Source organism: Aquila chrysaetos, chromosome 9 (assembly GCF_900496995.4).
Source record: "Aquila chrysaetos chrysaetos chromosome 9, bAquChr1.4, whole genome shotgun sequence".
Lineage (NCBI taxonomy): Eukaryota > Metazoa > Chordata > Aves > Accipitriformes > Accipitridae > Aquila > Aquila chrysaetos.
Genome location: NC_044012.1, coordinates 20,035,519 through 20,059,192, shown reverse-complemented (window position 1 = coordinate 20,059,192; position 23,674 = coordinate 20,035,519). Strand labels below are relative to the sequence as shown.

At 38.7% G+C, this 23,674-nt stretch overlaps 1 protein-coding gene across 6 annotated transcripts in view; it reads left to right on the top strand.

Annotated features, from left to right (window-relative positions):
- Positions 1-22,147, top strand: part of SLC12A4 (solute carrier family 12 member 4) — a 49,596-nt gene extending 27,449 nt beyond the window's left edge. For 4 of the 6 annotated variants that reach the window (XM_030024776.2, XM_030024778.2, XM_041125801.1 and 1 more), the window contains 22 exons: positions 1,644-1,790; positions 2,397-2,451; positions 2,786-2,916; positions 3,364-3,605; positions 5,501-5,715; positions 6,707-6,871; positions 6,956-7,054; positions 9,057-9,114; positions 9,635-9,809; positions 10,141-10,259; positions 10,758-10,856; positions 11,211-11,330; positions 12,071-12,175; positions 13,189-13,357; positions 14,450-14,645; positions 15,357-15,526; positions 15,707-15,838; positions 15,936-16,043; positions 16,823-17,007; positions 17,734-17,748; positions 19,704-19,837; positions 20,981-22,147. In XM_030024776.2, the coding sequence (XP_029880636.2) occupies positions 1,644-1,790; positions 2,397-2,451; positions 2,786-2,916; positions 3,364-3,605; positions 5,501-5,715; positions 6,707-6,871; positions 6,956-7,054; positions 9,057-9,114; positions 9,635-9,809; positions 10,141-10,259; positions 10,758-10,856; positions 11,211-11,330; positions 12,071-12,175; positions 13,189-13,357; positions 14,450-14,645; positions 15,357-15,526; positions 15,707-15,838; positions 15,936-16,043; positions 16,823-17,007; positions 17,734-17,748; positions 19,704-19,837; positions 20,981-21,072 (2,931 nt within the window). In that variant the 3' untranslated portion in view covers positions 21,073-22,147. The remainder of the gene's footprint in view (positions 1-1,643; positions 1,791-2,396; positions 2,452-2,785; positions 2,917-3,363; positions 3,606-5,500; positions 5,716-6,706; positions 6,872-6,955; positions 7,055-9,056; positions 9,115-9,634; positions 9,810-10,140; positions 10,260-10,757; positions 10,857-11,210; positions 11,331-12,070; positions 12,176-13,188; positions 13,358-14,449; positions 14,646-15,356; positions 15,527-15,706; positions 15,839-15,935; positions 16,044-16,822; positions 17,008-17,733; positions 17,749-19,703; positions 19,838-20,980) is intronic. The other 2 variants (XM_030024777.2, XM_030024780.2) reach the window with 1 other exon arrangement.
- The last annotated feature ends 1,527 nt before the right edge of the window (positions 22,148-23,674 follow it).

Below are 23,674 nucleotides of genomic sequence, written 5' to 3'. Positions count from 1 at the left end.
ACTGTGGCATAAGAACAGGTGAGTAACAGCATTCTGGCCCCGTGCTGGTGGGTCGCATAGGGTAAGTCCATTGGCAACCATCAGCACATGGCTCTGTTGCCCACTTTACTTCAGGAGGTTCACCCGCATTGAAGTGTGTATATGGGGAAGGTCTGTTTGTTCTGCTTTAGTCTTAGTCACACAAAGAATTCCAAGCTGACTTCAGAAAACTCAGTCAGCAATGCCTGGCATTTCTAACAAAGAACTGTTCAGATCATGTTCTTGGGCACAGTTTTCTTTCATGTCCAGCAGGGCAGATTCCTCATGCAGATGAGGAAATTTCAAATTGTACTGTGTGATTGCGAGTTGAAGCGCTAAATTCCTAGATTGCTTATTTTGACCATTTGATTTTTCTAGAATTTTGCTTTGTGTAATAAAATACACTCTTGACTTACCTTAGGTAACTAAATTTTTCCACAGGGAAGACAAGGCAAGAACAAAGTTTTTGACAGCCATTTTATTGCTTTAAGAGTAATATGCTTGCCTTAAGTAGCGTTGCTTTTGATTCATAACTAATTTGTTTATAAGGGTGCATGTTACCTATTTATTTTTGCATTTAGTTAATGCTATGTGGAGTCAAATTTGAACAACTGTTGTCACCTTCCTTTAATATCCTTCTCATTTAGATGATTGTTCATGGGTTTCTTTAAATGTTGTCTATCTGTAATATGTTTTGGAATTCAGGTTTATTTATAGAAAGGGATGAGCCTTTGAGAAGTTACACTCTCTATTTCCCCTGTGTTTCAGCATTCTGTATAATTTTAAATGCAAAGGAAAACCTCAGAAAGCATAAGCAATGAAATGTCTTGGCAGGAAACCACAGAGGTTTGGGACTCTGAAATGCTGCTAGTGCAAGGTGTGCCAAAGCAGGGAACACTTTTGTATTCCTTGAAATAAAACCCTTATCAGTGGCATTTCAATATCATTGTTTTGGATCTGACTGTCCTCTGACAATAACTATTTGGGCAAAAGAGATTTCTACAAGATACTATGTTGAATGCCAGTCATGTGCAGTACCTGTGAAGTTGTGTAACTAACTTGTATTTTCTCAGTCACTGTCAAAAGTAAATTCAGAGTGTGATGCTAATATTAAACAGAAGAAAGGTTAGAATCATTAGTTTTACATAGAACATATAACATGGAAGAAAATACATTATGCATGTCTCCAGATTGCTTCCAAATCTCTTCTGGTTGTAAGATCACAAAAGTATGTTTTCCATGAAACTAATTAGTAAACTCTGGGGAGTAGGGTAGGATCTATCTTACTTGGGGTCTGCAGAATTCAACAGGTTTCATACTAGAAACTCTGTGGTTCTACAATAAAACAAATATATGTATGTTCTGTTGTTAGTAGTTGGTGTTAAATGCTGAGTATAATTACTTCAGGTGTGAAGATGTGATAGGGTCAGCATTTTGTTCAGAAATTCGTGGTTTTGGAGTTTGCATCGTGTTTTGTGGAAGTCCAGCACAAAAGTATTTTTATGTGTCTACCTTACGTTTCCCAGATTTCTACCATTTGAAAAACTGAAGTTGTAGGGGTTTTTAGTTACCTATGCTGTGAATAACTCCAGTTAATGAATGTCAATGAACTTTTTTTTTTTCAGTCACCCAGCATGGGCACCCTGATGGGGGTGTATTTACCATGCATGCAGAATATCTTTGGGGTTATTCTCTTCCTTCGGCTGACTTGGATGGTGGGAATGGCTGGAGTTCTTCAGTCCTTCCTGATTGTATTACTTTGCTGCTGTTGTGTAAGTATATGGGTTAAATAATGCATGTGACATAATCTCTGTGAAACTATTAAGAAACTTGGAGAGGCTGCATTGTAGATGCATGTGTAAAGAAAAGCCAGGTTTATGCTAGACACTTCTGCTATGTTTGTAGTCAAGTGATTTCTTCCCCCCCCCCCCCCCCCCTTTTTTTTCTTTTTTTGGCTAGTATTTGTAAACTGGCAAACTGTATCTAGTGTAGATACAGTCTTAAAAATAGTGTTTGTTCAGCAAACAGCTGTTTTCTGTGCCTGTGCCAGGTCATGGCTGTCTCCTTTGCTGGACTAGCCTTTGTTGGAATTTCAACTCTGCAGATGGAGGGACACCTGCATTCTTTTATCTTGCTTTGTCTGCAGACATCCGTTATTTGACCTGATAAAGCAGTGGTCATCTCTCAAGCAAAAGTCTCAACAGCTTGATGATTAAATTCCTGCTGCCCTTGTTTTCTTTCAGATAATGACCTGTCAAGGCAGAATAAATAGAAATACTGTATCCTATATGCAGTGGCAGCTTTACTCTATCAAGAAATAAGTTACGTTTTAAAAAACGTTGTTGACATAATTGCTTCCTTTTCCTTGTTTTCCCCAGACTATGCTGACAACCATATCAATGAGTGCTATTGCCACAAATGGTGTTGTTCCAGGTAAGTGTAGTTACCAAACTTCTCATTTCTGTTTTTAAAAAAAAAAAAAAAAAGTTGCTATAAGCTGTTAATGTGGTTTTATTCCAGAGAAATTTGCTTAAGCCAGGATACAAAGCCTGAATTCATATCTGGTATTTCTTCTTACTATCAGTTAGACTAAAGATTAAATTATTTGGTTTTTAGTTACCCCTGTGCTAACAAAAAGATACTTCAGTTGAACCCCACAAAAAGCAGATACACAGCGTATAATTTTGTTGTATTCTTGTTGTGAATATTTTACAATTTATAACAATAAATAAATGATAATTTTACTCTCATTTTTCTTGTTTCGTAGCTGGTGGCTCCTATTTCATGATATCCAGGTCATTGGGCCCAGAGTTTGGTGGAGCTGTAGGGCTGTGCTTTTATTTGGGAACAACATTTGCAGGAGCAATGTATATCCTTGGTGCCATTGAGATTTTATTGGTGAGTAGTATTGGAGTAGTCTGCTTTTAAAACAAATAGCATATGGAAAATGCCCCAGTATTCTTGTCCCATATTTGTATACGTATTTACAGGTAGAGACCAGAAGGTCTCCAGTTTCTTGGTGTCCAATTCTGTACTGCTAGTGCTTCCCTTTGGAAGCTGCACGCTCTGTGGGTATCCAGAATGGAAGCTTTTCTGAAAACACAGATGGAAGTACGACTTAGTCAAAGACACATGCTCATCATTGATGAAGTTGGCTCAGTTGTACTACTGAAATAGAATGGGCCGTTATTGCTTGACTTTTTCTATAAACTGAAGATTCCTGGTTAAGAGCGTGTTACAGGTTGGAAAGTGATTTAAATTTCTAGTATAAGTACAAGATCACTACAGTAATATAGCCAGAATTCTGTTCCTGTGTTCCTTCAGCTTGCTTTCTTCTTGTTTCAGACATATATTGTGCCACAAGCAGCAATTTTTCATCCATCCGGTGCCCATGATGCATCCAGTGCTATGCTAAATAACATGAGGGTGTATGGAACTGTATTCCTCATCCTAATGGCAGTGGTGGTCTTTGTAGGCGTGAAATATGTTAACAAATTTGCTTCCCTCTTCTTGGCCTGCGTAGTAATATCTATACTGTCCATTTATGCTGGAGCTATCAAGTCCATCTTTGATCCACCTGAATTTCCGTGAGTAGTATTTCTGGATGGGGGTATGGCTTTGCCTGCAGATCTGGAAGGTGGGGTTCAATGGAAGTTCCTTAAAACTTTTGCCTAATACGTTGTCAAAGCTACCTTTTTTGTGAATTACTTCAGATTTCTTTTGACAGTGATAGTCTTCCGCATGCAGAGCTCATGGAATAGAAGTTTCTCAGGCTAAAATGAGTGCATTATTACATTTTTTAACTGTCTTGGTAGAATAAAGTCTTGTGGTGAGTATACAGATCGATAGAGGCTGACGTTTCTCTGCTTCCTGCAAAGACGATCCAGTATCTTAGCCTACGGCTGCTGAGTTAAATTTTAGCAAGAATTTTTCTGGGTTATTTATGGCAGTTAGCAGGAAGCAGTTTGGCAAGTCCATTTTCTCCAGGCCAGTCGGACATGATGAGCTGCCTTCGTGGTTGGAAACTGTGGTGGTGTGATGCAGCTGCTTGCTGAGAAATAGGGCATCTCTTAGGAATGTGGAAGGTGTGATGGTGGGGCTGTGCTGAGGCTCCAGCGAAACTTCCCCTTGGCCTGAAAGCAGATTAGTCTGCCATGTGAGTAGCCCTGCTCTGAACACAACACGTACTGCTTGGCATGTTGGCAGTTAAACTTGTAATATGGTATCTTAAACCTCGGAGCTGGAGCAGCAATAATGTGGGTGCATGTGTTTTACCAGAAATGCAAACAGTATTTCCTGATGCTGCTGACAAGAGATGAATGGAATGGAAATAGAGGAGTTGAGTCTGCATAATTATTCACATCTTAAAATGTTGTGACCGTAACTAAGTACTTGCAACCCTCAAGTGCTCCCTTTAGATATTTAGGGCCCAATGATTATAGTGTTTTACAACAGTGGCAGGTTTACAGCAGTAAAAATAAAACAATGTCTCTACCTCCCCCTCATTATCGCTTGGATTGTTCTTGAATGTTCTCGCTATCTTTCTTCCTTGGGCTGTATGCCTTTTGCTTTTGCTGAAGTAACTAGATATTGTATTTATTTTTAATTCTGGAGGGGAAGGCTTCTCTGAAGTTACAGTTCACAGGCCTGCAAACCCTACAAAAATGGCCCTGTCTTCCATTTTCCTGGCTTTCATGATTGATAAGACCTGTGAAACAATTAAACTTATTAAAATGGAAGAAATAATTTTTTTTTTTTTTTTCTGTGGGTGTTTTTTGGCACTGGGAAGAGAAGCTCAATGAACTTTTAGTGGCAGCAAGCTGTTATGTTATATCACTATGTCTTGTGGAACTGTCTTTGGAGAAGTAGATGAAAAATTTTCAGTGCTGGAATAAACTGTATTTGTAGTTAGGTGAAACACAACAGGCACTGGAGGATTTCAGCAATTATGCATAGTATCTTCTGACAAGAAGAAACTTTGCTTATTGTGCTTGAAATATAAGCTCCTAATTCTGAAGCTAAAATGTCAGGGGTCATTTGAGTGCTACTATACAGAAGCTGGGATAATGTGATTCCAAATATCTTTAGATATTCTAAATATCTAGGAATTTGAATGCTAGTATTCTTCAGATCTCTTCCACTCCAGTAGTTCTGTTTAACTGGGGGCGGGGGGGGGGAAGTGGCCTAATCTTTCCCTTTTATTGTTTAAGGTAAATTTACCAAATTCAATAAATCACACTGATGTAGCTTTTTATATACCTCTCCCAAAATTGTTGGAAAAGTAGCTTTATACTGCTGACCCTTAAAGGAAACAGATGTACAGTCTTTGTCCTGTTACCACCATCTTTTTGGAGCTCAGAAATGATGTAGTAGACTAGAGGCACTTGAAGTTTCCATGGTATGAAAGAAGAATTGTGGGGAAGGACAGACTTCATTTTCCCAGTACCATATAATAACACTGGTTTTCATGTTTCCCTTCCAGGATTTGCATGTTGGGCAACAGGACTTTGTCCAGAGATCAGTTTGATGTTTGTGCCAAAACCATAGTTAGGGATAACATTACTGTGGCCTCCAAGCTTTGGGAGCTCTTCTGCCACAGTACAAACTTAACCACCGAGAACTGTGATGAATATTTCCTCATGAACAATGTCTCTGAGATAGCAGGAATTCCGGGAGCTGCTAGTGGCATTTTAAAAGGTATGACAGAATATTTTTTTTCCCTTAAAGAGGAGACATGCTGAGCAGTTGAAATGGGTTGAACTGTTCCCTGCTGGTTAAGAAAGAGGGACTGAAGAAATGTAGTTACAGTGAAGAAAATTATCTTCAATAAAGAAAACCAAGTCTTATAATCTTTAAAAAGAGTAGATGGCACATTTGTCCTGATACAGTACTTGTCTGCTGTAAAAGTGATTAAATTTGCCTTATACATCTCATAATTTCAGCAGAAAGTCATCTGTAATTGAGCTATACCAACATGAGTAAGTTGTTAAAATTTTTCAGAACTCTGTGTAGCTATGACTCTCCATTTTATACCGATTATGATTATGTCCTGAAAGATAAGAGTACTCATATAAAAATAGTGTACCTCCTTCTTTGCCCACTCCTGAATATAATATCATTGAAAAGTGTTCATTATTGAAATGAACGTGAGACCAGTTGGTTTGTGCAGGTGCTGAGTGCCTGTGGTTCCTGTTTTCACAGAAACTAGTAGTCTAGTTTCTAAAATGGACTCAGCGTTTATTAGTGAAATTTCAAATGCCAACCATATAATTCTGTAAATTCTTCCACTGCCTAAAGAACAAATCAGTTTATATCTAGAAAGCTGGTCATATTGCTGCTTTGGATTCGCTGAGCTACTATGTGTGGGTATAGTGGTTCATTGAAAATATTCAATGTGTTTCTTGGGGTTAAAATAGGTACGAAGTTAAAAGAATGTTACATTTAGTGATATTAAAGCATTAAATGTGCTTAGGCTTCTCTAGGCTATTCATACATATTTATTGTTTTTGTTACAGATTCCCTTGAAAGCATGCAGTATAAATTTTCTTTCATGTAACCTGTATACGTCTTAATTTGTGTTGATCAGTGAATTGCATTTGTAATTTTCAGTTGTAAACCCGTTATAATGAGAACAGGTTTTGAACTGAAACATGCTTTTCTTTTCTGTGGTGTGATAATAACATTGAAGACAACTTATGGAGCAATTATTTGGAGAAAGGAGAGATACTGGAGAAAGCACATCACCCATCTGTTGATGTAGCAGGCCAGAAGAACAACCTCCATCTGTATGTGCTTTCCGATATAGCTACTTCATTCATGGTGCTGGTTGGCATCTTCTTCCCTTCAGTGACCGGTGAGAATACTGGGACGAGAGGGCATCTTGGGTCTCTTGAGCTTTCTTCTCTCCCATGATCTTACATCCAGAATGTATTTTCAGGTATCATGGCTGGTTCAAACAGATCAGGGGACCTCAAAGATGCACAGAAATCCATTCCTGTTGGAACAATTCTTGCTATTGTCACCACATCATTAGTCTGTATCCTTTTAAAATTAGTAGAGTCCTGGCATGTTGTGACTCAGGTGGATGACTGTGTATCTGATTTGTGGAACTGCTTTCAGGTGACTAAATTATCAATGTGGGTATGGTTGGTCAGTGGAAAAAAAACCCCAAACAGTCTGTGAGCTGAAAGCATCAGAATAATTATCCTGTTGTTTTCCATGCCCCTTTTTGTGTTGGGTTTTTTGTTCTTTTGCACTTCCATTGCTTTTCTTTGCTACGCAGTGGGCTGTAGCTTTTCAGGCTGGTGGAATACAGGTGTATATTTTTTTAAGATGCAGTGGACCATTAAGATGAGGAAAGGCTTTAAATGGGAGAGATCATATATTTCAGTTCCTTAAAAAAAAAAAAAAAAAGCAAGCCTTTTAGTTTGAGTGACACTAAGGAGTATAGGCTTTCTTGAACATTTTAGGGCAGGATAAAGAGAGTTAGAAATTAGACTAGATGTTCCCCAAGGGGGTAGGGGGGGAAGGTTCATGTGTAGAGTCAGCTGCTCACTGGTACCCATGAATTTATGTATTTATTCTGAAGTCAGTGAAACGAGATCATCTTAAATCAGCTTAGAGGACTGTGTTTTATTCCCCCCCCCCCCTTGATTTTTAACACATTAATCTGATTTAATGCTATTCCACGATTCTAAGACACATCCCCAGCTGGCATGCGTGGAGGTGTTACAAACACTGTGCTCAGTAGTGAGGTCCACGTAGCTGTGAATGACTTGTTTCCTGCCTGTTTCCACTGGGACTGGAGCACTTAATTTGCAGAATATGAGGATGTTCATCATACCAGATTTCTAGGTGCTGAGTGTTTGGTCAGAGGAACAGCCTTTGTCCCGGCTGAAGTTGCCAGGTTTTGTATGTGGTTAAACTCTTCAGGGCTTAGGACTGCAGGAGTTTTGCTTAGGAAAGACTCTTAATCTCTTCTCTCCTGCTAGAGAAGAGAAGCAGCCAAGGTCTTTCAGCTTCATCTAGCTGTTGGTGTCCCAAACTACTATTTATCAACATAGGAGATTAAAAAAAAAAAAAAAAAAAAAAAAGAAAAGGCAAAAGGCAATTAATATGAGCAAGGACTTCAAAACTTCTTTGTAAGAGCTTTCTGAATAAATCCCACCCAAAGGGCAGCTGGCGGAGATGGTGACTCTCCTGGAAATTCTGCTGTTTCCAACCTGGTTTTTTGCCAAAACTTGCCAAGCTGTAAATCAGGATCCCAGCTCACTTGTCCCAGCTTCTTAGGAGCGCAGCCTTTTCCAGATGTTACTTTGGGAACTGACCCTGTACCAAGGAGTCTGCATTTCCTATGAACGTAATAAATACTAAAACAGGTCACAGACCTAACCCCTAGGTCTAGTGTTAAAACATTTGCAGTTCAAAACTTATTTCGTGGTGGGTAACTTTATATGTAGATATTACTACGCCACCCAGTGGAAGGCTTACACTATAATTTTTAGAAGTGATCAATGTTTCCCCTTTTATTACTTTTTGTATTGTACAATTGTACAGTTTAATAACAAACCCAATATTCAAAGACTTATTGGTGATGTGAATGCCATCAGAGACCACAAAATGAGAAAGTGCAAAGTAATGGTTTGCTATATGTTCAAAATACCTTTGGGCACAGGAGGAAGAGGGAGAAAAGATAGATATTTTAATATCAGTTTCTGTTCTATACTAGCAGATTAAATTGGCATTTACATATAAAAATATTTCCTTTGAAGTTATCTCCTTTAATGTAACATTTAAAACAGTCTTTTTTTAGAAATTGAAACTTAGAATAATAACTTTGTCACTGTAACATTAGAAGTTATATATGAGCAGTGAGACATTAATTTACTCACCAGCTTTACCATGTACTTACGGAGATGCTGCAGTGCAAATGCCGTAGGACAGAGGCACATACTGAACTTTCCACAATACTTTCTATGGTTGTTTTCATCTGCTGTGTCTAAATAAATCCTACTTCCTTAGCATACTCTGTACTCAAGACTTCAGTTGTGTATTATTATTTGGAGCCTGCATAGAAGGTGTAGTCCTGAGAGATAAGTAAGTTTCACTGCTTTAATGCTCTCCTTTTTTTGCAGGGAAGGCGTGTCCTTTCCTATCTTGTGTCCTGTGCACCCCCCCCCCCCCCCCCTTTTTTTTTTTGGCTTTTACTTCTGGGTTCCTTTTAAACCATATTTGTATGTAAATTGTAAACAATGTTTTGGGAATCTTCTTGTATTTGATTTGGTGTTTTCTGGCATGGCTCCCTCAGATTTTCCATCCTATGTCTTAATTCCTGCATCTTTCTATGTGAAAGTGGAAAATAATGTTGTGATAATAATGTAAGAGTTTTATGATATATAATCAAAATAAAGTTTTCAAAGTATTGAAATCAGGCTACAGACACTTCCTATCTGTGTATCAAGAGTAACTCAGATTATTTACTACTTTCTATATTTCCTAATCAAGAAAATATCTAATACTTAATAATATTTAAATGACATCTTAAAACTGACCCAAAAAACCAAACATGATTGTCAAAATACTCCTTTGAATATGAATATCTCGCTGTTCTCTGCAGGTACGGCGATGCAGTGAACAAGAACTTAGTGGTGGGCACCCTTTCATGGCCCTCGCCATGGGTCATTGTGATAGGATCCTTCTTCTCTACCTGTGGAGCAGGTTTACAGAGCCTTACTGGAGCCCCCCGCCTGCTGCAGGCAATAGCAAAGGACAACATCATTCCTTTCCTCTGGGTTTGTACATCCTTAAAAAAAAAAAAAAGCATTCTGTACATAGTAACTAATCAGCTATTTGACTTTATGCTCTCGGAAAGGAGGTTTATTTTCCCTAGTTTGCCCAGCATTGAAGTGAAGGTCAATTTTTTTTTATTTTAATGCTTTGTTTTCTTTTGTAAAAAAAATAAGAATATTTTTAAAGGAGTGTGAATAGACACATATAGTAATTTTATGAAGAAGTTTTAACATCTAATTTAGTGAAGCACAGAAAGTCTTTAGAGTAATTTGACTCCTTGCTCTAGAGAAAGAAGTATGTAGGAAAATATGCTTAAAGTTTCTGTTTCTTCAGGTTTTTGGTCATGGAAAAGCGAATGGTGAGCCGACGTGGGCTCTTCTGTTAACAGCATTAATTGCTGAGCTGGGAATCCTTATTGCTTCACTTGACATGGTGGCTCCAATTCTCTCAATGTAAGAAACAGGCTGGTTGCTGTTTGGGGGAGTGGGGAACAGGGCAGGGAAAGAGTGATACTCTTTTGTTTTGCTAATTTGATTGTATTTCAGAACTATATCTTAAACCAGTAAAGCAAATTACTGGAGCCTGAGTTCCGCTTCTGTTGTTTCTATGAATTCTCTGACTTCTGGCTCTACATCTAAATCTATTTGTTTCTGCTCTGGAGTATTCTGTGAATAAACATGTTTTTAGTATATTGTTAGTTTGTTTGGGAAAATGTTATTTTTATCACAGAACAAAGATAGCATTGATGTTGTGGATAGATCTAACCTGATCCAATTGAAAAACTGTTCTAACTGCTTTGTACTGATAGTTCAGGCTAATAAAAATCTGAGGGCTAGGCACATGTGACAGGGCAGCTGTAGTTTGACTGTAAATCATTAATGTGATTATAGTATGTGCCAGAATCTATAAATGTGTGTGCTAAAAGGTTTGCACTTCTTTTGCTTCTGCAGGTTTTTCCTGATGTGTTACCTCTTTGTTAATCTAGCATGTGCAGTACAAACACTTCTTAGAACTCCAAACTGGCGGCCTCGATTTAAATACTACCACTGGTAAGCAAAAGGCCGGCATGCTCAACGCCTGGTCTGTAATGTACAGTGCGGGATTTGGAAGAACCGTCTCCATGAGGTTGTGGGCATCTTTTATTTCTCTCGATATCAGTTCTAGACAAGAGTACATCAATGTAATATTCATAGTGGACCAGACCCAGATATTTAATGGCGTGAGAGTTTCATTTCAACAACAGGATACTAAAACTGTTGGGGACTGGGGAGATCCATTGGTAGCTTTACTTTCACTCCCAGTTCAGAACAGACAATTTAAAGACAAAAGAGCAAGAGAATAATTGACTTGTGTTTAAGCTTTTCTACCCCGCTACTTACTAATGTCTTTGCTTTTTGTTTTAGGGCCCTCTCATTTTTAGGCATGAGTATTTGCCTGGCACTGATGTTCATTTCATCTTGGTATTATGCTTTGGTAGCTATGCTTATTGCAGGCATGATTTACAAGTACATTGAATACCAAGGGTAAGTATTAACTGGATAGAAAAGGGTAGGAAGGAGATTGGGTCTATTTTTAATGAATTATCTCTAGCCTTCACATTTGGAGAAGGAACTGTCCAGAGATACGACTTAGAGGACTTCTCTTATTAGTTCATTTCAGTGCTAAACAAAAGCCCCTGAAGTGCTTTGTTGTTAAGCCTCTAAAGGTGTTTGGTGAAACTTGAGAGTCACAGGAGGCAGAAACCCTGGCTGGGATCTATCCTTCTGCTGTCTATCACACATAATTACTTCAGGCCAGAACAGCTGAAGGCAGGCATCTTATTCCAGTTTATCTGGTGCAAAGGTCTGTCTAGAACAGTCCTTAAAATGCTGAATCTGCAGATTAGGTTGTCTGAGATTTGTTAATATCTGATGGAGTCAGGCTGTAGTATGGCTGTGTAACTTAATTTTAACAAATGCGGTATTGGAATGCCTGATGTTTGTATATGCTTGGGAAGCCTTCTCTGTAGTGGAGTGTTGATTACAAATTAAGCACAGCATAGTGTTGTCATATACATTTGACTGAAACATTTGCATTCTTCTCATGTGATACATGGTAAGTATCACAGACATACATGTACAAATGATAAATATACATGCGATGGATGCTATGTATCACATTATTAAACTCATTGTAAGGTAATGGTTTCTCTATAGCATGACTATAAGTGTGCAGTTAAGCCCTCATGAAACCATATGTTGGCTAAACTGTGTGTTCTTCACAGTGCGGAGAAGGAATGGGGTGATGGTATCCGGGGTCTTTCACTCAGTGCAGCAAGATATGCCTTACTCAGACTGGAGGAGGGCCCTCCACACACAAAGAACTGGAGGTACTCATTTTACACTAATAAAATGCACTGTCATGATTATCTGTTTATGCTTAAGGAATTAAACTGGACTACAAACAAGATGCTTTTGGTCTGTGTGAATGAATTTATATGCCCAGAATATTAAAAAAAACAAAGTGTTGAGTCTGCGATAAGCTGCTATCACTGCCTAAGCCCTACTATGTGGACCCTGTATTGACAGACCTTTCGTGTCCTTTGGATCTTTAATTGAACTCTGAATTGGTGAATTCAAAAGTGGAACTTGGGGAAACTGTGGAGATCTCTGAGTACAGAGGTCCAGAGGCCCGTGGCAATTTGCACTGTGGGCATAAAGAAGTCACTGCTATCATTCTAGGATTAAACACCAAACAGTGGCCAACATTTTTTCCCTCTGGCTTTGTGTGTTGAAGACAGATTAAGTGGGCAAGAACCCTCCTCTCAGTTAGGCGTTGCACAACTCTTAGGCTCTGAACAAGAGGACTGGGAATCTACCGAAGAAGAGAGTTCCAGAAATCTTTCCATACTTGCTCAACCATAGCTTAAGAGAGAAAATAACTTAATTGATGTGTAGCAATACCTTAAGGGACAGAAGGCAGGTGGGATCTATGTTTAGATGGAAGTATTCATGTTTCCCAATGTTCAGCGTAAGTATCCAGATAGATCTGGAAGGACAGCCTTGCAGTATGAACACAGGTGTGTGCTCTAATAGTACTTAAAAGAACCTTGAAAATCAAGCACTTAGCTTAAGAGGCTTGCATTAGTGTTTTATTTAAGTACATGAACAGGTTTTATGACTGTCCAAACAATGCAGCAGAAGAATTCCCTCAGTGCTTCAAATCTGCTTTGAATCAAGAGAAATAAATATTAATTAAAATCCTTCTAATATGTGAGATACAGAATGTACTGTTTCAGAGTTAATATTCAAGCACACTCGAAGTGATGAGAGAAGCAGGTTTTTAGAAGTGTTTTTGTTAAGGCCTTAGTAAAAAATACATTCCCTTTTTTATTTTCTCCAGGCCTCAGTTGCTGGTGCTTCTGAAACTTGATGAAGATTTGCATGTAAAATACCCTAGATTGTTAACATTTGCATCCCAGCTGAAAGCTGGCAAAGGTTTGACTATCATAGGATCCGTGATCCAAGGGAATTTCTTGGAAACTTATGGAGAAGCCCAGGCTGCTGAACAGGTCAGTGTTTTAAACAAATTGCTAAAGTAAAAAGGGGTGAGTGGGCAGATAACTTAAAAGTTTCATAATTGTACATGGAAAAAAGCATATCAGTAAGGCTTCCATGAAATACAGGACTAGTTGAGTAGTACTAGAGCTGTTCAGTAAACGGCTTGCAAAAATGTTTCAGCTGCCAATTGTGGCTTTGGAAATATAAGATCAATGCTTGCAACTTGTGTAAACAGCCTTACTGCATAAAACTGTCTTTATTTATAAGAAGTAATTACTGTGGAAGTTTATGTATGCTGATTAATGGAGGGAAGACAACTATTTAGTTTTGTAAACATACCAAGAAACATTTCAGTAACTGTCAGTTATTACAAACTTAGCAAATGTGCTGTACCTCTTTCAGTGTGGCAATGAATTTATTACAAAAAGCATTAAATGATCATCCTGAAAATCTGTTAATAAATCATTTCATCTTCCTCACTGTGTAAACATGACATCATAGCTCCGTTTACATCTGTATAGTATCAGCCAGCACATCACTGCTTTCTTCCCCAGAGGCTTTTTATACAGGAAAACTGTTATAAAGGGAAAACTAATTCATAGGCCAATGTGTTGACCAGGTTTGTTTAGTTTTTAAACAAAGGGTATGGTATTCTTGATAGGTGTGGGGGGGTGGTGCTTATATTTGTAAGTTGACTATAATAACACAGCATGTTACGTAGAAATCTGAAACTGGAAATCTGAATGAAGTTAATTGACCTTGGGTTTAAAAAGGTGAGTGTTTTAGGATTAGAAAATTGAAAGTGAGATAGTAACACAGGTATCACTAATTACTACTATGAATAAGAGATTATAGCACAAACCAAAAAAACCCTTATCTTAATCCATTAGAAATAATTATGTTTGGAAGGGAACTATGTGTGTTTTAAACAAGTATTATTCACAATTAGTGGGTATTTTCTCTTCTGTTTTATTAAGGAAAGTGGATGAGCAGAACTTTGCCTTGAAATGTGTTTTACCTGTGGACATGTGAACCAGGAATTTACGTTGTAATCACATGATAGAGAAATACTTAAGAGTTCCTTTTCCTTGTCTGTCTTGCAGACTATTAAGAATATGATGGACATTGAGAAGGTGAAGGGATTTTGTCAAGTAGTTGTAGCCAATAAAGTTCGAGAAGGAATTGCCCACTTGATCCAGTCCTGTGGACTAGGTGGCATGAAACACAATACTGTGGTTTTGGGATGGCCATATGGCTGGCGGCAAAGTGAAGATCCAAGGTCATGGAAGACCTTTATAGGTGAGCTTTAAAGGTTCTCTGTGATCAAAGATTGTGAACAGAGATATTTATTACACACATGGTACACGCAGGGGATTTTAACAGAATCCTTGTGAAATTGGTTTTGGTTTTCAGTCTGTTTTGACTAGTATTGATTGTGAAGTAAACTAATTTCTTGCAAAACTGCTCTATGTTTGAAATACCACTTCTCGTAGGTAAAAGACCTGTGAAAGATCGTCAAAGATTAATCTAGCAGCTAAAATTCATCTAATGAATGCTGAAAAAATTACGGATTTGAGAGATACTGGTTTAATGGCAAACTGTAATTTGTTTCCTAGCTAATCTCTGTCTTTTCACAGGTCTTAACCTATTCATCTCTTCACTACTGGAGCTAAGACTGTCCTTGCCTATATCCCTGTCCTTCTCCTATGGTCCAGTTACTTAACACAGTCAAGTTAGAACAGAGCAGATGCTTTCTCCTCATACTTAGCTTTGAAGATTGCTGCTTTTATTTCAAACATGAAATAGGCCTTGTGTTCCTCTAAGTCTGCTTTATCCTAGCTTTGTCATTTGCTCCAACCTGTCTATACAAGCTTTGCTGTACATACTTTTCTTTACGTAAGTGATGACTTTTATGCTTTGCTGACATTTGCTCAGTGAGTAACTTTTTTTTTAAACCATAGATCACTTGCAGAATTGGAAGTAACTGTTTGTTCTTCCTCTTTTTGGCAGGTACTGTTCGCTGCACAACTGCAGCCCATCTGGCTCTGCTGGTTCCCAAAAATGTGTCCTTCTACCCCAGCAACCATGAGCGTTACAATGAAGGCAACATTGATGTGTGGTGGATTGTGCATGATGGAGGCATGTTGATGTTGCTTCCTTTTCTTCTCAAACAGCACAAAGTAAGGAGCTATCCAAAGAATGTTTGTCACTCAGCTACTTCTGTGTGTGTTACTTTAAAGAAACAAGGTCCAGTAGTAGAGCCTGTATTGATACACGAGAGCGGATATATTGATAAGTTGCTGTTTCTTAGAGTAAAATATTATTGGTTCAAATACTGAGAGTGTACATTCCCTCACCAGGTTTGGAGAAAATGCAAAATGAGAATTTTTACTGTAGCTCAGATGGATGATAACAGCATCCAGATGAAGAAGGACTTGGCTACTTTCCTCTATCAGCTCCGAATAGAGGCAGAGGTAGAAGTGGTAGAAATGGTAAGGAATTTGAGCCTGTTTTTCACTTTATGATGCAAATGGTGGTATTTGGTTATGACTTGATTACAAGCACAGTATTTTTTTCTTATTTCTGCAGCACAATAGTGATATCTCAGCATATACTTATGAGAGAACTCTTATGATGGAGCAGAGATCTCAGATGCTGAGGCAAATGAGGCTGACAAAAACAGAGAGGGAAAGGGAGGTATGTCATTTGTGGTTGATTGCTATGGGCTGCTGAGGTGGATGACAAAGCGCTTTCCTAGTAGCGTTTTATATAGCTGCTGCTCTAAGGAAATACTTTCAGTGTAGCTTTTTTGTTTCCCAAAATTGCATGTAGTCATTGAATAGCCTGGCTGTACTTGCAAAACCATGCTAGAAATTACTTGTTTGGGGGGAAAATGATGGCAGTATACATGCTGTAGAAACGATTTGTTTGTTCCCCTTTGTGATGTAAATGATACTTGATGACTTGAGGATGTAAGTCTCGACCCTTTCTTGACCTTGTTTTTGCTTTATGTGGGATGTCCGGGGTTTGTCTCAATTTATAGTATTCTGTTTTCCTACTGAAGATTTCATTCCAGTTTGGAGTGTTAGGACACATAGCTATGAAAGGTGCAGATGATCTAATTTTTCTGCATGTGTTTGTCCAATATTTTTTTTGTTGTCAATTTTGAGTCAGACTTATCCATTGTTTCAGACCATGTCATGATGTGAGCTAGACTGTCTTTTTTTCTTGTATAGATACAGGCCTCTGTTAGTCCAAACTGGGCATGGCTTACACCCATCAAAACTGTTTAAAGTCAGTTTGGTATGTAAGATTATTGGCTAGGGCAGATGCCTGGTATCAGAGCTGTCCTAAAGACTAAACTGACTGTAAAAAATAAAGGATGCAATGGAACAAAAAGTCTTCCATTGCTTAAACAGAACCAGAGAATGTAAAATGAAGTCTCTGAGTTCAGTTGTCATTCATGTGCCCTCTAGGCTCAGCTGGTAAAAGACAGACATTCAATAGCACGTCTGGAGAGTCTCTACTCAGATGAAGAAGATGAGGGGGACCCAGTTCCTGAGAACATCCAGATGACCTGGACAAAAGAGAAATGTGATGCTGAGAAGCGGAACCGAGGCAGTGCTGTGGGAAGCTTTAGAGATCTCATCAGCATTAAGCCGTGAGTCTTGTCTAAATCAACAGCTTGCACCTCCTGGAACTCTAGATGTGCTGTGCTTTTATTATCTTTTGTCTCCTAATCCTTGGTTTAGACTTATGCAATAAACATTGAGACCTGACTACTGAAAAGACAGCAGTTAGCCTCCTGAGAAATCTCTAACCAATTAAATGTGGCACACATCCCTCCATATTTTACTTGGTATAATCAAATTCTAAATTGGAGCTGTTAAACCCTATTATAACTTTCCTCCTGTCTCCCAAATACCTCCACAAAACACACAATTAAAAACCAGACTGATAATTTCACTGATCTAATCAGAATTTAAAAAAAGACTGATAATTTCACGATCTCATGTGGAGATGGTGATGAATGACTGTGAATAGAATATGTGTGTGATGAAACCCTCTAAGATAGACTCGCTGTTGAAGGAGCACTGACATGGAACAACAGCCTTAGTATTACTACGTGTGTGCCCCTTGAATAGCAAGAAGTAAAGCTCTATTTTGGCTTTGTATGAAAATGTGTGAATCTCCTATGACCTCTTTGATGTACTATGTGTTACACAAAGAGTTCACTCAGTCAGTTTTGCATACTTGGCAAAATGCCAGAGTTTTCTTCCTAATAAATCAGTGAGAATTCAAATCTGTTTTAGGCTGAATCATACTGTAGAAATTCTGCTGAATTTGGTGTTAACTACCTGTACTTTTTCCTCTTCCATGCTTTCAGAGAGTGGGAAAACTTGTAAGTTTGTTATTTAACTTAGAAGTACATTAAGATGGTTGAGAGGGAAGACTTCATTTTCTCAACTAAAAGCAGGAAAACTATATGTAATTATGGAAGAAAAGAAAAGGACTTAGAGTTGAGCAGTCTTAGCAATGTTTTTAAAGGGAGGAGGATTAGCCACTTAAGCTAAGTATCATAAATAGCATGTAACAAACTACAAGAGTTGTCCTGGCAAGAACTAAGTCAGGATAGAAAACAATTACAGGTCTGAACCTATTTTCTTAAGCAGAATATGACACAAGAAGTGGGAAACATTACTTATTGAGAGAAACTCTCATTCCACAACTCCACTATGATGTTATTTCTGGCAGTTTCTGGACACTAAACAAACCCTTTCTTAGAGCCTACACCTTCAAATCACTGGGGAGATGCCAATTTTAAATGTCACTTTAGAGAATACCAAATCTTTAGTTTTCAATTCCTTTTCCAAAACTATGTAGTTAATAACAGTATATTGTTTCTGGTGCTGGTTTCTTCTCACTTCCTGTAAACATAAGCTGGCCTTTTTGTTGTCCCTGGCTTTCTGAAGCTGATGTGGGGAACACAGAGGATGTCCTTGCTCTAAATTAAGTAAGAACATGAAATAACAGAGAGGTAATTCACAGTGGATAAATTGTGCTGTTAGTATAATAAACGCTATTCTTACCTTTGCATCTTCTATTTTCTGTCTATATAAAATATTTCTTTGCAAACCTAAATATTGGGAAGAGCGGCAAGGTTATTAAAGATTTTCACTCATAACATGTAAAGCTGAATTAACAAAACTATAGATTCATATTTGATTCCTTTCTACTAATATTTGGTTTTAATATATTAAAATGAAGAAAAAAAAAAACCAAGTGGAAAATCCTCAAAGCTGCAGGTATATTTTCCCTTTGATAAGTCTATTTCTGTACTGTTTTTCCTTTTACGTTACCAAACTAATGGTTGATTTCCTGTAGGAAGGAGACATTCCCTGGCTCAAAATCCCTGAAGGATACTTTCCAGTTCTGTTCCTGGATGAATTGGTGTTATTTTGTGATAATACATTCTGAATAATTAATCCCGTTACCTCTCTTAGCCTGGATTCTTAAGGAGCAGAGGCTTATGAGATCATGCTGCATCTATTCCCTTCTCTCCCATAACTTTTGAACCAAGTGGCTACTCAAATTTGAAAGCATGATTGAGATTTTAAAGATACTTGGGTCATAAGTGTTTCTTGTAAATAGCCAGGCAGAGATGTTGATTAGTGTCCAACTGAAGGAAAGGTTAAAATCCTTATTATACACCAGAAAAACCCCATAAGCAGACATACATCCAGCCATTTGTACGTAGGCTGCATTCCAGCCCACAGATCTGTAGGAAACCAGGCTTTCTCTGGAGATGTCAACTGCTGTTCAACACAAAACGACAAGTGCGCTCACGGGAAGTGTGGACTGAGCGCAATGGTGCCAGTCTCCTACTTGGTTCCAATGGGTCTCTGAGAAAAGAGTTTTCCAGTACTGAGTCCGGAGAGGTGTGTGGACTGTGCTGCTATGGGAGTGAGGGGATCTGGAGAGGGCTGCCAAAGGGAAGGCTCTGCAGTCACAAGTGTCCACGGTTGAAGAGCATGTCCCCTTGTGCAAATGTGTTTTAACTTCCTATGCAAGACTAAATCATCTTTATAAAATACGTTTCTTGAAAAGCAATATAACTTTGTAAACTGGAGACTTGACTCGAGGCAAGGATCTTAAAACCAATGGACTAGCTGTACCTGAAGAACTCTGTGATACCTCTTTTGTATCTACATTAAGTTTGAAAATATTTACTGTGTGTTGAGTTGACACTTGACAGGGTATTTAGGAGATTTAAGGTATGCTTTTAAGGGGCTTTTTAGTAATTCAGTTTTCAGGGGCATGTTTCCAACAGTCAGTCTGAATGTGCTTCTTCTACAGGAACCAGTCTAATGTCCGCAGAATGCACACAGCAGTGAAACTAAATGAAGTTATTGTAAATAGATCCCATGATGCCAGACTTGTTCTCCTCAACATGCCTGGTCCTCCAAAGAATACTGATGGTGATGAAAACTGTATCCTTTCAGGCAAGGCCTGATCCATATTGAAGATCTTTCTTTAACCTGTGCTCTTGAATTCATTTTGTCACAAATGCTGTCAAGCTGTAATATGTGAAAAAGTGTCCACTGAGTGGAGGGTGGTGGCTTGTGGCTGTTATGTAGTAATTGCTTAAAGTAAAAGTTGCCACTGGTTGCTCTGGAAGCCTTGTAGGTTTGAATTCAGTCTTGTCTAAAGTCTTACTTGATTTTATTTATTTATTCATTAAATTTAATTTAATTCTCAATAGTGGATGTAGCAGATGTTCAAGAAGGCATTCACAGCAGCTAGTGCTCTGGGCAGAGCACTCACTGTCTCAGCTCGAATAAACAGGAAGTCCCAAAGGAGTGGACCTATCTCAGGCATAGCTCACACATCAGAATTTGGGAGCGTTGCTCCATGTGCAATACTCCGGTAAGACCAACATTCAAACCCATAGTATTTAGGCACTTAGAGGGATACTTGCACCACACCCCTAAGCAAGGCCAGAGCTGAGGGTTTTGATCTGCTGAGCCTGTTGGTATGGCAGTTCTCTGTCCACAGCTGCTCTTCAGCCTTGGTTTGTACCATTAAATTAGCAAGCCTTTCACTGGCCTGTGCCAAAAGATATATGTCACAAGTCATGGACCAAATGATCATTTTCTCCTAAATCTAGATAGCAGTAGTAGCAACGGCTGTTTCACAACAGTGTGCTGGCCAAAAAAAGGATAAAAACATTCCTTTTAGCATAAGGGGGTTTCAACCACAGCTACTGTAGCTCAGGAGAGATTTTAAACTTGAGGTTATGGGTGAGGATGCTTATTCTTCCACCCTTCCCTGGAGAGGCTGAGCCACTGTGACTGAAAAAACATGCAATATTCACAGAGAGCGGCTGGGAGGGAGTGTGACTGTGTAACCTGGTGCTGCCAGCATCGCTGACTGGTTCAGCTTTGGGCAGTAGCGGGTTCATTTTGGAGCAGGCTGAAACTGGCCCTGTGTGACATGAGGGCAGCCCCTGGTCTCATCTCACAGAGGGTGCCCCTGCAGCCTCCCCACTACCAAAACCTTGCCACATAAACCCAATACAGAGGCTAATCACTGTGTATTTTGGTTTTGATATTTCCTTGACTTTACTGAAACAGATATGGAGTTTCTTGAGGTCTTGACTGAGGGTCTGGAGAGAGTATTACTTGTTAGAGGAGGTGGCCGAGAAGTCATCACAATTTACTCCTGATTTAGTACAAGCTTCTAACGCTGGGTCTACATTTACCTTCTTGGCGATAACGGACATTCCAGTTTTAAATGGAGAAGAAAAAAAGGTTTTTTGCCTAACTTTATCCTCATCCAGTCCTATTCATTGTCTTTCCATTTGCAACATACATATCTTTTGGGATTGCAGTATTGTTACACCATCCAATTAGCAACATAAGTTAATTGTGAAGCTGCCACATTATTCAGTTTCTGCTTTGGTACTCCAGCATTTGTGCATGTAGTTTTAACACTAAACCTATTTTTAGTCAGCACTGCTATGTGCAGTATTTTTAGTAACTGTATGTAAAGTTAGGACATGAAAGCCAGTTACTGTAAAAAGATTTTAAAAGCTTTTTATATTAGGTTTGGGGGATAGAATTACATTAATATAGCAGCTAGTTTCTGCTGAAGTTCAGCTACAAAGCATTTTCTAAGAGCACACTAAATTGTAAGAGAGGACTGAAAAAGCTTTGTTTTTCTGGGTTTATTTCCAGAACTAAACTCTCAGTATTGGGTAAGAATTTATACTTTTAATACATTTATTGATAGAGATTTAAATAAATTATGTTGATATAGTTGAAATTATGTATGTAGCTTGCTACAAATTGTGTTGCTTCTGAGACTTGAGGTTCTGTGAGGCCAGATCCCTATTTATTTTTGTATTTATTTGTCAGAAATATTGGATATGCAGCTGCAGACTGTTTAGGATAATAGAGATCTCACAATAAATTTTGAATCATCAGTGAATTGAAGGACCAGTCCTGTGCAGTTCTTCCATGCTTTAAATTTCTTGCAGACCATCCATCAAAGTACATTGAGCATGTTGGAGTCCCGTGTGTAGACCCAGGTGCTATGCTGCACGCACAGCGAGGGGATTGCACTTGCACAAGTACAGGGGACCTGCTGCTTCATTGTATGCTTTATGCCCTTAGAGGAAAAAGAAGAAAAGAAGACCTATATTAGCCAATAAGTCTCTGGAGATCTGTCAAACCCATTGAGTTGTACTTTATGTACAGAACATTCGTATTTTTTCAATAAAATGTTGCATACACTTTGAACCTATTCTCTGTTCTGTGTGCTATGGTGAATTACCTAGGAAAACCCATCTGTCCTTCCCTGCGCAGCATTGCTGTGATCTGACTTCACTGCATCAGCACCTGTGGATCCACTGTGTGAGGGGAAGGTGCTGGGGGCATGTTGGTGCTTGCCCAAATGGCACAGGTACTGGCATGGTGGAGGTGCCAGCTTAGTCTTTAAAGCAGCCTGGTGGCATGCCTGAGTGAGTAAAGGCTCCCAGGTCTGGAGTTACTACCGTATGTAATAGCCAGGTAGAACTCCCCACCTGTAGACTATGAAACACATGCAGGCTGGTACCTGCTCAAGATTCCGGGCTGCCTGGGAAAGCGGTAATTCCATACAAGGGACATGTGTGAGCTAACGATGCATTAGTAGTATGGGAAGAAAGGTGGGGACCGACACATTTCTCTGACCCCATGTGCTCTTGCTAGTTGGTATACTCGTTTTGTCAACCCTGTTGTGATAGTACTCCTGGTTGTTTCACTGATACCAGCAGGACCAGTTTGTGAGACAGAAATCTGAGAAACTATCCAGGCTTTTATCTTGAATAAGAATAACGTAATAAAAAATGTTTTTATAAGAGTTTTATAGTTAAAGCCTACGTTTGTTCTCTCTGCGAAATAGGATGGCAGCAGGATTGTATCGGTGTGTGCAAGATCCCTGCAAGACAACAGCCAGGGAACAACTCTAGGGTGTGCTCTCTACTGGATATTTTTTATTTTTTTTAACCACAGTCTGCTTTTTTGGGTGGTGAACACCAAAATTCATTTCAGTCACATTTTAAAACCAATGGAAGGAATAAAGCTTGCTTATTTGTAAATAGTGTGCTATTTGTAAATAGATCATTTTTACATCTTCAGAGGACTGAGTTAGTAGTATGCTAGTGTACAGCAATCATGGTAGTTAAGACCTATTTGCAAGCATTCTTTTATAGGAGTAATTAAAAAAAATTTATGAAAACTTTTTTACTCCTCAGACTTTTGTAGGTCTAACTATGAGATAGTAACTTTCTTTTACCAAATGTAAACTTCTAATATAAACATGCTGAGAAATATATACCCTTATTCCTTATGAAATTTCATGCATTTGGATGACATAACTCCACCTCACAAAAGCATTTCAGTGCTATCTATTACCTCACCCAAGTAACCTGTCTGGGGCTTTATTGTGTTTTTAACATCAAACCAACCAAGTGGATATCCTTACAGATACATCAGATTAGGTTTTCAGAGATGATTCTATGCAATGTGGACTAAAAGCCTAAATCAGCATTGTGTGGACCCTAAGGATTTAATAGGCTCCAATTATGTAAGACATCTCTATACATACAAGGTTCAAAATAAGTTCCTCTGAGACTTAGCTTACGCTGAAGTGCAGAGTCTAAGGGTGCATGTCAGTGAAAACCAGAAGTAGCATGGAAAAGGCTGTGTAAGAAAAACATCGATGAAAAAGGTAATTTCTAGTTGAGTCAGCTTCTGTGAAGGTAACTGAATGGTCATCTTCCATTC